Raw genomic sequence first — 17,461 nt, forward strand, 5'->3', positions numbered from 1 at the left:
AAAGAATGTGAGCCTCCACGCGAAAAATTAATTCAATGCACAGGCTCTTACGTCTCGCCGCTTCGCTGCTTTCAGGGGCAACGTGCCGAGTATTTGGTCCACTACGAACTTAGCACCACAGCATCAGCTTATGTAAAGTACGAGCGAGTTGTCAAGAGTACTGAATATGAGAAAAAGACAAAGGGACGGACAACAACGTGTTCCGTTCTTTTGTCCCTTCCTCATATTTAGAATGCGGCAGTTGGTTTATTTGTCCTTTCTTGTCGTTCGTTGGGTAAACGTACTTGCTCCGCAATCTTATCGTGACTCTTACTAGGCAAAGACGTCAAAGCTCCATCGCCTCTGATAAAGCCGCAAAGAGTAGTTGCCCTTCGCGCTACTTTCTGTTCCGAGAACTGCAACGCAATCAAACGCAATCGCGATTCGCGGAGTTCAGCGTAGCGGTTCTCGTGGCGGTCAAAACGAGCGGAGTAAATTTTTGTGTCCGTCTACCAGCGCCGCCTAACGGCTGTGGTTCACTAACAACCTCGAAGTCGCGCCTAAATCCTTCAAATATTTTACGATTTGTGTCAGGCCTGGGCCGTCCTTCGAGTGCTTTTCTTTTGTCATTTTCTTTAACGTGCTCAAAACTTCATCCGCTATCGAGAGTAGCGGCGGCAAGCAAGTGTCATGGTGCGTTTATAAAAAAAAAAGTGCGTGCACGTTGTGGGCCAAGACTGCTCACCGCCGCAAGAAACTTTTTCGGATACCAGCGCTTCCCGTGATGGGTGTGTCGTAGCGAGCGTGGCCTGCTCTCTTTCGTTATGATGGCCGGAGTCTTCGACCTAGAACTTCACGACGTCGAGAATGACAACAACGATGAATCAAGCGACGACGCCATTGAAGTGGACGAGCAGGTAAAGTGAGCGGCGTCAACGGCGACGCACCCTTCGTTCGTCGATTTGGCGGCCGGCATCCGTGGTATTCCCGCCGCAGTGTCACGTTGAGGGGTTCACACGGCGTTGCCAGCGGGTACCGTATGGACTCTGGACGTGCGAGCGGCTGTCCCACTAGCCCCGTTGAACGAGCTTCCCTCGAGAAATTCCTCGGGGCATTCCCCGTCCAGACTTGAGTCTAACATCTGTCGAGACGGACGGGTGCCGGACGCACCTGCACGTCGCTCCTGCCTGGGTGTCCGGGTGTAACGTTGCGGGTCCGCGGTGTTTATTTTGACACGTGCTGCGCAGTGTGGCGGTTTTAGGTTACACGCTTTGGGGCCCATGCGGCGGGTTGACCTTGGTTAGCCGCGCGTTGTCACCGGCCTGCCCACTTTCGCTTTCACCCAGAAAGCCTCCAGCTGGCCTGAATCTCGTGCGCAAGCAGCTGTGAGCAGGTGGGGAAAGTTTTTTTTGTTTTAACATTTTTCTTGAGGTTGCGCTTGGGCATTGCGCGAGAAACAGCCGGCTTCCTTTATTTATTTATTTTAGCGTTTTGGGTAGTCTGGGAGAAGCCGTGCATTCTTGGGAGACCCGCTGGCGTCGGTCCCGGTGCGCAGAATGCGGAAACGTTTCGAGGCTCTCTTCGCATTGATTCTGTTGTCGTTCGTCGCCAGCAAATAAATAATGATAGATACGAGTCATTCGACACGTCCAGCGCGCGGCGATTCTCGCAGAATAGGCGCCAGCCGGTGGCGCTTAAATAACTTTTTTTGGAGATTCTGTAATTGAGTTTCAGCAAGGCTGGCTGCTTCTGAGCCTTTGCCTTGACCGGTGACAGTCGTTTCACGAGGATCGGTACTACGCAATACTGTTAGACCTTGGAATCACACTTATCTGATTTCTCTCCATTTGTGTGCTTGTTCTTTTCAGAGTCTATCGGTGGAACCAAACATAAACTCAATCCTCGAGTAAGTTTTTTTTTCTTCTGTTTTCCGTGGGTGACATTACTTTTCGCTCGTTACTGGTGTGCCGACCACTTTCTTTCCACTTGCGCGAAGCTACGAGTTTGTGGTGTAAAGGGAATTCAGTAGAAAGTGTGCTGCAAACGCAAAAGGTACTTTGTATCCCACATGATGCCAGTGAAACCTCTTTCTGTGTGACATCCACTGCCATTAGTTGACCTTCTGTACATTATTGAAAGACTAATACTGTATGCAGTGGTGCTTACTGTTATCAACAGATGACAGGTAGCTTTACGGATGTTAATGCCTAGTCAATGTATTTGCTGTAACAAAGTTCTATGGTCAGCCCAGTCATAGTTGTTTATAATCTGTTTCACCTTAAAGGCTGATTCACTCATTTGCAACAATTGCATTCAGAACGACCGGAACAACCGTGACTCATGGTTGCTTCGCAAAGTTACCTCTAGCATCACTTGCAATATTGTTTACAGCAAGCACTCGTTGTGGTGACTTTATCGTTGTTCTCATTACGATTTTTGCAAACGCAACCGACACAAATGTCTGACCAGTCTTAAGACATACCGCTGCAACTGCTAGAAGCCCAGGCAGAGCTTTGACAGTAACTCCTGCTGTGTGAGACCTTGTGCAGCCGAGAGGTGTCCTCGAACGAGGTGCTCGCCTACCAGCTTTTGCTGGTGTACACCTTAGGGGAAACCATAGTATATAGGTAAAGGCAAACCTTCACAGTTGTCTCTGTGACAAGGCTGGGAACTTTTGCCTTTCTCTCTGTGCACTTATGAGCTATAGAGAGGATGAGCCTCTCTTGTGTTCATTTCAAGAATATGAAAACACAATAATGCCCCTCCTCCCCCTAGGTTAAGGATGGAAGGTCCCTCTCTCGCTATAGACTCCCTCGGGTAACATTGTATGGGTGCCGCCATCGTAGAATCCAGTCTTGGGTAGTAACGCGTTACTGTAATTTCGTTACTTTTTTGGTAACTTGTAACTGTAGTTCTATTACTTTTTTTAGATAATGATGAAAGTAACGACGTTACTTTTGTCGTTACTTTCCAGTGTTTTATGAATAATATTTCACTGAACGAGTACAATTTAGATATTCCTTGCACTTTTCAAATCGTCTATTCCGACATTTCGAGTGTCAAGTTGGCCTTGCACAAACTTGTGAATATGTTCTTTCTCACGAGTCACGACCCGAATATAGCCACAAATAGATTTCATGAACTGTCTCGAAGCACTATCTATGTTGTGGTTTTTATTTTTTCTGTGAAAACTCTTTTTAATCTGTGAATCAACCGTGAAACAACAATATACGCGGAGGGCACTGCGCATGTTTCGTATTTTGATTAGTGCCAGTACTCCGCACTGCGCATGTTTCGTATTTTTATTTGCGCCACTACTCTGGCGTGGAAATTTTCAAACACTAATTTCGAGAAGCAACTTCTGCTAATTTACAATATGAAGTAAAAAGCATATTTTTTAATTTTAATCTATAAAACTTGGTGAGGGGCATTTTCTAGTTTTTCCTAATTTTTTTGTGTTATACAAAAGTAACTGAAACGTAACTTCGTTACTTTTTTTTAAAGTAACTAACAAGTTAACTCTTTTGTTGCAGTAACTGTAACGGTAACTTCGCTACTTTTTACTGAAAGTAACTAACTGTAACGAATTACTTCTTAAAAGTAACTTACCCAAGACTGGTAGAATCACGTGACTCATGCGACAGTGCTGACTTCTGCTTTCCCGCTGCTGCACTACGCATAGCACTGTGTATACTGTGCTTAGCCAGTCACTGTCGGGGTGTTACGTACGATGGAATCAAACTGTGAATGTGTCGACGACAGAAGATTACGGCCTAGACTTGGAGACTGCATAAGTTCCTAACACTTGTTACGTTTTTGCCGGAAATGAAGGTTGTCGAAACCCAATGCAACTTCTGCAAATGTCGAGTTGACACAGCAAGGCCTTCACAGTCTTGTCCATCTGTGCAGGTGCATACTTTACTAGTCATAGTCTTGTTTCTCGCTGCACCTGGGCACTTAATCATGTTGGCGATTTGGCAAGTCAAAAACAGTGTGCCGCAACGGCCTGGGCCATCGTTGGGGCAGATAGTTTGCTGTTGCTCGTCGCACCATTCGGTTGTCGTTGATTCCTAGTAAACTTCGCTCGTCACCCGAAGCTGCTCGCATGCAGTCTTCAGCGCTGCACCTCGTCGCTCATCAGGAAAATATCATTCGATGTTGGGTACATCGGAATGAGTTACAGCAGACAACCTATGCGCTCTGTAGAGTCTTGGGCGAACAAGTAGTCTCTAATTTGTGAACGTGGCTCGAGAAGAAGTGCTGCCAGTCCCGTCCCGCAAGATGCTCGGCTTGGGTTATTCAGGGTGAATCTGTGCATCAAAAACAGCACCAGGCACAAACTGTCCGTGCACTTTAAAGGGGCACGTTCAGTGCAATAAGCATGGTTCCTGGCCTTAATGTCTCCACTGCACTGTGAGCAGCCCACTAAAGAGCAAATCTTGCCAGTCGGACGCCATTTACGCGTCCCACCGCAGTCGCTCGTCGTCGTGCCAACACCCGCAAGCGAGGTGATCGGAGTGCGGGCGCAGAACAAAATACAGGCCGGCAATGGTGGTGCGGGTAACAGACATGCTTAAAGTGTCCATTGTCACAGACGGTGAGAACAGCGAGACATCTCTTTTGGATGCCGGGCCCCCAGCCCATGCTTGTTGCCTTCCGCATTGTTTTGACTGCGGATGCAACTTTAAAGCTCCCGAGACACCGGAGCAGTATCGAAGGTAGGAAGCTCGCAGTAGGGGCGGGACAGCCGAAAGACCTCCCTGGTGTTCCGTGCTGTCGGTGACTGCAGCCGACATCTGGAAGTCGGATAAGCGAGACCCGAGTACAGCCGTCGGCATGCTCGTGCAGTGGGAAAACGCAGCCCGTGTCAGCGTGTGTAAACAAGCGTAGGGTATTTTCCTTACTTTGTGTGGGTGTGCTGCAGGTCGCAGGATGTGGAGAAGATCCAGCTGTCCGAGCTTACAGTCAACCCCGATCAGGAGAAGACTGGCCCTAAAGACTTCGAACTGCTCAAGGTCCTGGGCAAGGGCGGCTATGGAAAGGTTTGCACATTCTGCTGTTCACGCCGTAAATGATACGGGCCTTGGTGGCATGTAAACTTCTTGCACGAGGGTTGTCGCGCTTTGCTTGGGCTTTGGGCTTTTTTTGATGGTGCTTTGCATTGTAGTGTTGTTGGAAACTTGAGTTAGTTTTTCATTGTGAAGTTAAAAACTGCGCAAAGACGGACGAAGTACAAGCATTCTGTCTGTGTATCTGCTCATGCTTCGTTGGTCTTTGTGCCGTTTTTAATTTCACGATGCTTTGCATTTATGCCAGTTGTACCCAACTAACCCATGGTTGTAGATGTTGAACTTGCCTAAACTGGCAGTCAATAAACGCCGTAGACCAGGGGTCTCAAACTCGTTCCATTCTTGGGGCCAGATAGCCCACCCCAAAAAATACAGCAATGATGTCGTTTACGGCTAGAAGAAAAAGCTCGGCTTTATTTGCGTTAATTCCTGCTGCTGAGAGAGAGAGAGAGTTTGTGCAGTCGAGCTGCGTTGGTGAGTAGTTTGTGCTTGTTGCCTAGTAGCGGTATTGTGGTTCCGGTTGATTTGTAAGAGAGGGTGGTTTGAGAAACAACTACCTATTTAGACAAGTAATACGGAGTCAGAATATGGCAAAATAGCACAAAATGTGTGGACATACTGTATAGAGCGTCTTTCAAAGCGGAAATGAATCGACTTTATGAAACTATTATTTACAGCAAATATAGCGCTTGAGGCATGGGAACGGGGCTCGCAGCCGCGAAATGCTTGTGGGCTGCATGCCATAAAGTTGCGGGTCGCGTGTTTGAGACTCCTGCTGTAGACTGATGTCAGCGATAGTGCTATGAGTTGCCAACACTTATCAATGCTATTAGCAAATCCAGCCACATCCTTACAGTCCCCCACCGTTTCTAGTTTCATGTTTTAGTCAGTCTTGTCACTTTTTTCATCACATCCTTATTACCCATAATCTTTCCACTTCTTATTTCCTTTTTTAATAGATAGCATTGCCTCGTTGGGATTTGCAAATACCTTGATTATTGGAGGTTTTGCCTTTTGATTAGAGCATTTTCCAAAGTTAACCCATTTTCATTTTCTGCTCGCACTTGACAGTTCACTAGGTCACCATGCAGATAGTTTCACTTTGCTATACTTCATATTACCATAACTCGGTAAAGAGCGAATGCTATGGCCCCTTCGAGCCATTCAGCATGTCGGAAGGAGATGGCTGACTATATACTCTCACTATTTTGGGCAGACTGTCGAAGTCTGAGGTGGTGAAAAAGAAAGCCACTTGTATGAATTTTGAGTGACAGGCTTATCTTCTAGGGGGAGAACAGCTACTCCTGGGATGTGCAGAAGGTTCGTGTTAAGATGGGAGTTCCTCTTTCCCCTCTTCTTCAACTGCTTCACCTCTGTCACTCCGATTTTCTTGAAGGGGCCGTTGCATTCATTCTTTGCCGAGTTACGGTGAAGCGAAATATAGCTGATGCATGAGACAGTTCCAGCAAGGGAAAACGAAGGACTAAAGTTGGTTTGGAAGTTGCTTAGAATTGTGTAAAGCAAAAGGATAATGTGTAGTTGCTTATCTATCCAGCTGTAATACACTTATAAATATCTTGTAGTCGCCTATTTTTTTTGTAAATGCCCCGAATAGAAAAAGTAATTATGCAAAATATGTCCTTCATATGTGGCCCTTGACGAGTTTACTCCAGATTTCAAAATGTCGTTCCAGCTAAATATTTTCAAAAGTGTTATTTTGGTGAAGTTACCAGGCATTATGCCCAAGCCCACGAATGTACTCTCATTTGCGCTCTATAATGGTAGCAGTGTAGCTGATATTTTTTGTATGTACTCTACATAAAGTTGCAACACCAACATAAGAGCATGGAAGGGTGGACTAGACTTTCTGCCGGTTACTTCCCACTATAACCTGTTGTCTTCAGGGTGACTGTACACGAGTGGCAATATTGACTTGTTACCCTCTGTACCTGTCAGGTATTTTCGTAGCTTATGAGTATTTTGGTGGCAGGTATTCCAGGTGCGGAAGCTGACTGGAAAAGACGGAGGGCGTGTTTTTGCCATGAAGGTGCTCAAAAAGGTATGGGCTTTCAAAGAGAGACTTCCTTCATCATAGTGCACCACAATAAAGGTGTTTAAAGCAGAGAGGTATAAATGTCGCATGATAAAGGGGGTAGCACCCTAGTTGCTTTTCCCCTTGCATGATGATTGTTCTCGTATGGGCTTCATTTAACTTACCATAAATTTGACAGTTGTTTATCGGAAATGTGCTTTTGCATCAATGCTAGAGGTTTAACAATGAAAATCATACATGTATATAAATTTGTTGGCACGTTTCTTTACTTGGAATTCCTTAAGCCATAGTCACTTTTGCATGAATTGAACCTCACTAAGAGCATTAACATATCCTCACTAAGAGCATTAACATATCCAGACTTCCCAGTCAAAAGAGCTGCACTCCGATTTCCCTTGTTTCAATTCTTTCCTCTAAGAAAACCTCTGTCAAGAACTGTTCTGTGACAAGCTTCTGATTTTCATTGCTCTGAGTGAAACGTAATGTCTCTTCATTTTCATTTTTGCTTTTATTTTAAACTTAGTTCTGTTGATTTCAGGCGATTTCGGACTAACAGGCTACCTGAAGCAGGATGGATTAACTAGGGCGTCTAGCAACCGGGCATTGTCAGGGAAATTTTACTGGGAAAAATAGGGGAATTGTCAGGGATATTGTCAAAAAGCGAGCCCAGTCAGGGAGAATGAGTCGGAAATGCCATTGAGTGCCCCGAGCAAAGACTTGAGGACTTGGGGGCAGAAAAATTGGCAATAAATTATTCTTAGAGCAAAGCGTGGGCTCTTTTCACCCGATGTAGAGTGTGCTACCCGATGCAAAGGGAACAGCTGTCCAGTCCAAGCCTTGGATTAGATTGGATTGGATTGAGGGCATGACACTAGGCTAGATCCAGTTAGAGCTGCTAAATTTAGTAACAAATCGAAAGCCGCAGACCCTAATTCAATCCAAGCCTTAAGCCGAAAGTATCCGAAAGTGTGCATCTGGCAACCATGCCGCCATTCTGCCATTCGGTTATTGCCATGTGTGGTTGAGCGTCATGTTTTCATTGTGTTTCCGGAAGTGGCCCCTTGACTGATGATGTCGGCGGCAAGAAAGCGCTCGTTTAATCCAGACTAGACGAACCTGAATGTTTTGGAATATGCAAGTTGGATTAAGCCCGTGCCAAATGATCTTTGCAGTGCTCAATGCTCCTTGCCTTGTGTGTTGTAATGGTCTTATGTATTTACCCGCCTCAACATTGGTCAGGAAATTTCACCTGAAATTGTTAGGGAAGACCTGAAAAAGTCGGGGAATTTCAAAATAATAAATTGCTAGACACCCTGTTAACGGTTCTTGCCAGTGTAACAAACTTCTTGTGTTGGTATTGGTCATATCTGTACAGTTAGTAAGTGCGTGGACTATAGTCAAGAAGGGAGCCAGGATTCTACTTTAATCTTCCAATCACTTGTAGTTCCCCGAGATGATCTTTACAATTCCAATTGTAACTTTTTATGATTGCTCGCAAAGAGGAAATTTCGATCACTTCTATAATGATCCACAACATCGAGATGCCTTGAATGCTGGCCAACAATTTGGTCTTCATCGTGGAAAAGATATTGGCCTTGTTCTGTTTTCAGTTGGCGCTCTACTTTTGGCCATGTTTGATATAGTGTCAGTGTATAGTGTTGAAGATAATCCCAGTTAACTGGGAACTTGTTAACTTTTAAGTGTCATTTTTCTAACTAAACAAGTTATTTCTTTTTTATTTATTTAAGTTCCCTTAAAGGCCCTCGTTGAGGGCATTACATAAAGGGGGGGGGGGGGGGGGGGTGCATAACACGAGAGTATAAAACAGTAACAACGACACATGCAAATACATGGGGTGCTGCTAAAACATACGTGGCATCGCCACGAACGACGGCAATACACAAATTAGTCTGGGTACATGGGGATCATAAGGGGATGAAAACATTGATACATTGCAGCCAGTTAAAGGGGTTATGACAGAAAAATTAAACGGATAGATTATTCTTGAAATGGAATGCTCATAGGCTACTTAGTATATACACCAAGTTACGCGATTTTTAAAGCTCTGGTAATTGCAATATTCAATTTATGAATTTTTATCATTTTCATCTGGCGACCAGGTAACACTGCCCAAGTTAGTCACACCATGGTGTCCATAAACCACGTGACCATGAACACTATCTCATTCTAGGCGCCCCCATGATCGTCCCAGCTCTCCTCGTTGCGGTACGATCAAAACCGCTCACGCAACTCGGTAACCCGAAAGCTATTCTCGCTCTCGCCCCCGGCCCGTTGACCTTCCACCCTGCATGCGCCTGCGAGATATTCCCGGACGACGGTGACCACGGCGAGTTCGTCCGTAACCTTTTGTCGCTGGAGCTGGTCGCCAGTGGGTCGCAGTCAAAATGAACGGCTTCCAACATCTCTTGATAGCAATCACTTTCATCGCTGCTGCGATCAATGCCGAACGTAATCGTCACGGACCGCATTCGCGAAACGTGGGAGGTAAACGAGATATCTGAGGTTCGATACGCCAAGAGAGCAAAGTCTGAGTGCGTGCAAGGAGACATCGCACTGGAGGCTGGCTACGTAGCCAACCTCCAGCTCCATCCGGATCTGCCCCTCCGCGGGGCCCACATATAAATCGGTTTATCCACGAAACTATCGTGCCATTTTCTAAACAAAATTAGCAGGATTATAGGAACATACAATGGATCCTAGCAGTATAGTTATTTCATATTTTATTTTTGGAGCATCATAACCCCTTTAAGCACGAGGCAAACAAATAGAATGGCACAGTGGGGTTAACGGAAATGAGAACAGAGAGCAGTGCGAAATGCGGTGGGATCCGTGTGGGTTACAATAAGTGAAAGGAGGTCGTTCCAGCCTACAATAATACAAGGGAACAACGAGGAGTCAAAATAGGTTGTGCTGCCTGAGATGCAGGAAACGTGACACGGGTGATTTAGCCGCGATGAAGATCGCCTGGGAGGTTGATTTTGTGAAAGAGACAGGGTCGCGCTATCTTACGGCGGACGTTTAGTAAAGGAAGGCACAGTTCGGCTCTTTAGGGTGGATACACTAACTGACCAATCATATTTCTTCAAAATAAACTTGGCAGCGCGGTTCTGGACTGCCTCGAGATGATTTAATAAGTACATTTGGTGAAGGCTCTAAATGGCCGCAGCATATTCCAATTTGGGTTGAATGTATATCTAATAAGCCAATTTTCGCACAAATGGGGGAGCAGATTTCAGGTTTCATCTTATGTAACCGATGCAGCGAGACGCCTCAGCGCATATAAGCTTAATGCGAGTGTTCCAGTGGAGATTGTTAGTTAGTCACACCGAGGTATTTATAGGACACACGTCTTCGACTAAGTTATTTCGTAATTTGTACGAGAACTGAGATCCTTGTTGTTTTCGTGAAAACTTTGACTAACTTGCATTTCGATTTGTTTAGTGTCATTAACCACCTGGTGCACCATGCCTGGATTTTGTCCAGGTCTCTTGTGAAGTAGAAGATGGTCTTCAAAAAAAGCTATCCTTCGATATAGGACGCAGTCGTCCGCGAAAAGGCGGATGTTAGAGGAAATGTTGCCTGGAATGTCATTAATAAAGATCAGAAAGAGTAGGGGACCAAGAACCGAGCCCTGGGGAACTCCCGAGCTAACCTCAGTGCGGGTGGATGAGGAACTATTAATTGTGGTGAGTTGAGTGCGAGAGGAAATCCCGGATCCAGGAGAGAATGAGAGGGTCAATTCCGAGGTATGAAAGTTTGGCAAGCAGGCGACAGGGGGCAACACGGTCGAAAGCCTTCTAAAAGTCCAAAAATAGGACATCAATTTGATGGTTGTATTCAAAATTGGTGCATAACTCAAGTGAATTCTACGAGCTGCGTCTCGCAAGACAGTCCCTTACGAAAACAGTGTTGCTTTTTGTAAACAAAGTTATTACTCTCAAGATGAGATACAGCGTTTGAGTAGATAATATGCTCTAGAAGCTTTGAGGCTACTCAGATTAGAGATATAGGGCGGTAATTCGAAGCCGAAGAACAATCCCATTTTTAAAGACCAGAACGACCTTACCCAGTTTCCAGTCAGATGGTAGGCATCCCTGCGATAAGGACTGTGAGAATATTAAGTAGAGAAATTCGCTGGACATTACTTTGGTTTAGTGAAGAATTTTGGGGGTGATGTCGTCAGGTCCTCCAGAGGATGTCAATTTCAAGTTGTCAAGGAGTTTCGCTATTCCAGCACATGAGATGTCAATAGGTTCCATAGGCTCGTACGGTAGTGCTGGTAATATAGGGACGTCGGCGTCTTCTAATGTAAACACAGACGAAAAATGGTTGTTTAATACTGTGGCACAGTCCTTTTTAGATAGTGGGGACCCTTCCTCATCGGTTAGCTGGACAGAGGAGGAGCGATACTTAAAGGGGCACTGACACGTCAAAATCGTAATTTATTTTATTATCCGAAACGATTGAAAATGATGCCGAGATATTACCCTCAAAATTCGAAACTTGGGAATTCAGTATTTGTGCATTAAAAAACAATTTCCAAATGCCGAATTTGAAGTTCCCGCGCGATCCGCGCCAGCGCAGTGAGTCAAATTTTGCGGTCTCCTGCGACTCGACTTTCTTTCGAACCTCCGCACCATGCTGTGAAGCAAAGCACCGTTGCTACCGCGACCCGAAGAGAGGAAGAGGTGAGCAGGCGGGATAGAAGGGAGCCGGCGTGGGGAAAAACCGGTTTCTTCCCCGAGCGTCGCCAAGGTTTCCGAGGGAGAACACAAATCCAGGAAGCGACATCACACCGAAATCTGATTTTTGGTATTTCAAAAAGAAAGGCCGTAGTGCGTTCGTCATTGCGTTAAAAAACATGTTTTACGATTGCCGTTATTAAATGTTATAGAAATGTCGCCTACAAAGCTTCTAAATTTCCTGATTTTTGACGTCACCGATCAGAAGAAGCAAGGAGGTGAGCGCGGGAAATATAAACGCCAAAAATAAAAAGGCGCGCAAGGAAATTTTTTTTTGCGATGCGGTTTTTTTTGCGTGTCTATGACTACAACTTGCATCGTTTTAGATAATAAAAAAGAATACGACCTTTGGGGTGTCAGTGCCCCTTTAAGGGATATTATCTTCAAGAATTTTTTAGGGTTGTTACGCAGGATACTAAAACGATCCTTAAAAAAGAACTTATGTTTAGCCAGACAAAGGTTCCGAGTGTAGGTCTTAAGGCACAAAAAGTATGCATCCTAGGTAACGTCGCAGTCTAGACGCCTTGCTCTTCTAAACAACCGCTTTTTTATATTGTTGAGGGACCTTAATGCTTGATTGTACCATGGGTTGCAATCATCACTCTGTATATGGACAGAGGGTACAAACAGGTCAACGAGATTATTTAACTTGTTTTTAAAGAGTAACCAGTTCTGTTCCACAGTCCTAGAGTAAAAACTGCGGGTATACAACGGTAGATATGCAGAGAGGTTGCTGTTCATTGTGTTGAAACTGGCTTTAGAGTAGTCCTTGATAATCTTTAAGGATAGATTTCTATAATGGACGGGTAAGGATAACTCCACGGTCAGCAAATTGTGGTTGCTAAAACCTTTCGCTTGGCTAATGGATTTCACCAGGTCTGGGGACGTCGTTACAATAAGATCAAGGATGTTGTCTTCATGTGTAAATTTGTTCACGACTTGGGTGAGATTATGGTTTAAAGAACCTCTGACATGCCAAAAGAAAAATTTTTTTTTTCATGCTAGGCGTTGAAATGGCATCTCGGGACATTACAAAAAAATTGTTTCACTATAGAGTTGCGTAGTTTTTTTATAAAAAAAAATAGAAATACGAAGCCCAATTCAAAATTCCTGCCTGTGCACCGCGACGTAACGGTGTACCGCAAGGTGTCGGGGCGGTCAGAAGGAAGGTGTCGTCCTACGTCACTAAAGGTGGGTTCGCAGGAAGTCGCGCGAGTTTCACTCCTCGCGCTCTCCGCGACCGTGCCTAAAATTTTTTTTTTTCTTTTTTTTTCTGGTTTTTGTACAAGCGATTGTAGGAAACAGTTTCAGTTCTACTAGCTCTTTATCGCTGCACGTGCTGTAAAAGTTGAGGACGAAGAGTCATTGGATCGACGTGATGGAGGTCAATGATGAGAGCGTTGCAAGTACAAGCCAGCGTACGAGTGCATGCCGTCAGTCCGATGATACAGAGCTATACTGGGCACATAAAAAGCTATCAAATTTAAAAAAAAAAAAAATTTTTGAACGCTTGCAGAAATTAGGATTGCTAGCGTACGACACGCCCAATTGCATTGCTGAAGGTTCGGACACCGAGGTTGTCGAATCGTTGTATACTCTCCAGGCTGAAGATGCCTGCCATCTCTCGGAAATGCATGCAGTGTAATCTCTTCTTCAGTTGCTGAAATACCGGGACAGTGCCTCACACAGCACCTTCTAGGCATTGTAGTTGATCACGTCAATTCACCGACTCCTCTTCTTCTACCTTTGCAACAACATTAAGCGACGAAAAGCAAAGAAAAGAAACCTTGTCTGCTTGGGTCGCTCGTGGAGGTGCTGAGAATAACAAAAATATCTTTAACAATATTTCACGCGCTCGCGCTAAGCACGAGGAGGGATACAACTCGAGTGACTTCCGGTGATGCCTCCCTTCTGACCGTCCCGACACCTTGCGGTACACTGTTACGTCACAGTGTACTGGCGGGAACTTTGAATTGGGCCTCGTATTTCTATTTTTTATAAAAAAAAACTACACACCTTTATAGTGAAACAATTTTTTTTTGTGATGTCCTGACATGCCATTTCAACGCCTAGCATGAAAAAAAAAAAAAAAAAAATTTTTTTCTGGCGTGTCAGAGGCCCTTTAAGCATAGATCGAGAAAATCCCTGGCTTCACTGGACCCACTAGTTGTTAGACTAAGCCAATCTATGTTAGGGAAGTTGAAGTCGCCAAAGACTAAGACATTTGATTTTGGGTACCGCTCATTGATTTCAAGCAGCAGAGAATGAAGCTCGTGGCAAGACGTGCCGTTATAGTTCGGAGGTTAGTAGCAGACACCGATAATAGTTTTTATGCAGTACATTGTAACACAAACAAAAGTAGCCTCGATATTGGAGCCGATAGTAATATGAAAGGAAGAAATACATTTTTTTACCGCCATTAGCACACCAGCTCCTTTCTGTGCAGACCGATCACATTGGTAATATTAAACATTAGGTTGGGGGGGAATTTCGCTGTCACTTGTCTCGGGCTTTACCCACGTTTCTGTAACAATGACAATGTCAGAATTATTGTCTTGAATAAAGCCACTGAGCTCCTCGCGTTTGGGAAGGAGGATGTTAGTGAACGTGACTGTATGGTTCGAAGTCTTTATACGTCGCATAGTGATGGTCAGCGGTCACCAATCAGAGAGAGGTCCTCGCTGCTATCTAGGAATCTCTGTGACGGAGTCGGCCGCAGAGTCATACCGGAAACACTTGTCGTTGGCGTACAGTCTGTCAAAGCGAATTTTGAAAATGGAGTTCAGTGATTTGCCATAATGAAAGAGTTTAGTGCGAGCCGTGTGCACCAAAAGCAAGAGGTCCTCACACAACGTGTGCCAAGTTTCCTTTAGTTTTCCTCCAGAGAACAAAATGTTCTGCTTGTCCTTAAAGCGCAAGAATCTCACGATGGTTGGTCGGTTTTTGTTAGCCGAGAACTCTTCCAGTTGGTGGGAGCATTCAAGGCTATCGGAGCTTATCTCGACGCCCAGGCTTTGTGCACAAAGCCAGATTACCTTCTCCTCCAACTGGGCCCAGATGTCATAACTTATTATAGTTGCTTTGTTACTTTAAGTGAGTTGCTTTACAGCTCTGTACTTAAATGAAAGGACTTTGTATCTCCAATTATATACTGGTAACAACACATCATAAAATGGGCTTTTTTTTTTTACTCTTCACAGGCAACTATTGTGAGGAATCAAAAGGACACTGCACACACAAAGGCAGAGAGGAACATCCTTGAGGTTGTCAAGGTAAATACTTTTTGAATTTTAATGTGCTAATGCTTAGTATTTCTTACTTTTAAGTGTTTGTTTCAAACTGGTTCTTTCAGACAGGCAGTAGGGAACAATAATAAGAAGTATTCCTTGTCCACTTTCTCTTTTTGCACGTCTGCAGCATCCGTTTATCGTGGATCTGATCTACGCATTCCAAACGGGTGGTAAGTTGTATCTCATCCTGGAGTATCTCAGCGGAGGAGAGCTCTTCATGCACCTGGAGCGGGAAGGGATCTTCCTGGAAGACACAGCGAGGTGGGCCAACTTCTTGGTCTATGTATTCCGTCAAGAGTAACATACAACATCACGCAGCATGATGTTTCATGTTACTCTTGACCTTATGCGTCATAGTTTTGCCTCTGCATGGTTATTTCCGAGCTCTGAAGGTTCTGCCCATTGAAATCTGTGCAAGTGTTTTGCCTGCGAATTTGCTTTGCCTTGATGTATTGGCACTGACCTTTGATGTTCTTTCGTGACATTGTAGTCATGCAATCCTTCTTTTACTCTTCAGCTTCTACTTGTCAGAGATTGTCTTAGCCCTGGAACATTTACATCAGGAAGGCATCATCTACCGGGATCTCAAGCCGGAAAACATTTTGCTGGATGCCCAAGGTAGGAAACTGCAACCTTCTACCCATTCTCGTGTGTTGCCTTCAGTCACGCAAATAGTTTAATATAAAAAATTTGGTAAAAATTTATTTTGTACTCGAACCATGTTGCCTTTTGTTTGAGGCGGGTTTTATGCCCTCGCTCATCCGCTTTATTGTGGATGCCTTTCTTTCGGTGCCTACCCCTCTAGGTCACGTGAAGTTGACAGACTTTGGGCTTTGCAAAGAGTCCATCCAGGATGGTGCAATGACGCACACCTTCTGCGGGACGATAGAGTACATGTGAGTAAGCTTTCATCAAAGTTCAAGAATAACTCGTAATGTAGACAGTTCCACTTTTCACAGCTGTCGTAATATCCCTGTCGATGTAAGTACCACCCACGCTCAATTTGCGTGGCATGCGAACAGTTGCTAGCATTTTGAAGGTGTCTTTGTTTGTGTTGCACAACCCAGACAGAGTAGCAAGAATTAAGATTGTCACATTAGCGGATAGTATAAGGCCTTCTACTCCCGAGGGAAACCTACTTGATCGTCCGTCAATGTGCACCTAATTACTTATAAGAAAACATTAAACATATTGTGTAATGTTTTTTTTTTTTTTTTTTGTGATATGGGCGTAATGAGTTAAGGATACAGTGCAACCACCTCTCTTTGACATCAGTCCGACTGTGTGAGCAACAAGCTGTAAAGATACGAGCATGTTTATGGGCACAGTCCTCTTGTTACATTTCCGTTAAACTTAAATTTAAAGGGTAACTGCAAAGAAAAAAAAGTTTTTTTTTAAACAGCCTAATTGGGACAAGCATGTCATAAAACAAATGTTCCGCGAAAAAAATTTTTTTTTTTATCAATATTTACGCCACAGGACGTAATTTAGTAGAGTCAGAACCTCTCCACATTTGAAACTCCCGCTCTTTCGACCCCCGCGGAAGAGGAGTACGCCCCGCCCCTCACTCTCCTTGCGTTGCGGAGTTGAACGACGCAGCGTCTCGACTTCCGGCAAGATCTGGCAACTACGCCAGGCCGCGCTATACGCCTCGCAAGTGGGCTCATTTTCGTCTTCTGCGCACCAGAAAAGAAGTAGCAGGGACGTCAGAACGCCAAGCCCTGATTGGCTGATCGCGACCCCCTATCTCGGCGTCGTCTGCTCCTTTGCAACGTCGTCTGCTCGCAACATCGTCTGCGTCTGTCTTACCTTTCCTGCGACGTTCGGAAGTGCAGGCCTTTACGAGCGAGCTCGACTTCGCCTTTCAGAGTGAGCAGACGAAATAACTCGAGCGGTACGTTGTTTTTGTCTAACAACTAGCAGACGCGCATCAAGGAGGGAAGTCAAAGGACTCACTGGCGAGGTGTCCCGAGGCGCCGAGGTTTGCTTGCTAGGAACCGAGAGGTGAGGGTGGCTAGTGTCCCCAAGTTCCCTCCCAAATACTTTTTCCCTCCTTTCGTGTGCGGCGAGACTCCTCACTCTCTAACGGCGTCGGCGGGTTGGCGCAGTTAACGCCGTCTGCTTTACGTCTGCTAGACAAAGCGATGGCTGCTTTACCTTTCCTGCGTCTGTCGGAGATTCACCGCTTTTTTACCGGCGAGAGTCACCGTTGCCTCGGAAAACAAGGAGATGACAAGAGGAAGAGATTGACCTCTTAATCTAAAGTTGAGGTCAGCGATCAAAGTATCAGAAGGGAAAGGTTCACAA

General features: G+C 45.0%; 1 protein-coding gene across 2 annotated transcripts in view; it reads left to right on the forward strand.

Moving 5' to 3' along the window:
* Positions 1-554: 554 nt before the first annotated feature.
* Positions 555-17,461, forward strand: part of LOC115322019 (ribosomal protein S6 kinase beta-1) — a 39,241-nt gene continuing 22,334 nt past the window's right edge. For both annotated transcript variants that reach the window (XM_040220400.2, XM_040504540.1), the window contains exons 1-8: positions 555-896; positions 1,848-1,885; positions 4,904-5,021; positions 7,039-7,107; positions 15,065-15,136; positions 15,282-15,415; positions 15,672-15,772; positions 15,960-16,050. In XM_040220400.2, the coding sequence (XP_040076334.1) occupies positions 804-896; positions 1,848-1,885; positions 4,904-5,021; positions 7,039-7,107; positions 15,065-15,136; positions 15,282-15,415; positions 15,672-15,772; positions 15,960-16,050 (716 nt within the window). In that variant the 5' untranslated portion in view covers positions 555-803. The remainder of the gene's footprint in view (positions 897-1,847; positions 1,886-4,903; positions 5,022-7,038; positions 7,108-15,064; positions 15,137-15,281; positions 15,416-15,671; positions 15,773-15,959; positions 16,051-17,461) is intronic.

The sequence above is a fragment of the Ixodes scapularis genome, unplaced genomic scaffold (assembly GCF_016920785.2).
Source record: "Ixodes scapularis isolate PalLabHiFi unplaced genomic scaffold, ASM1692078v2 PGA_scaffold1__304_contigs__length_218370807, whole genome shotgun sequence".
In the NCBI taxonomy this organism is placed as follows: domain Eukaryota; kingdom Metazoa; phylum Arthropoda; class Arachnida; order Ixodida; family Ixodidae; genus Ixodes; species Ixodes scapularis.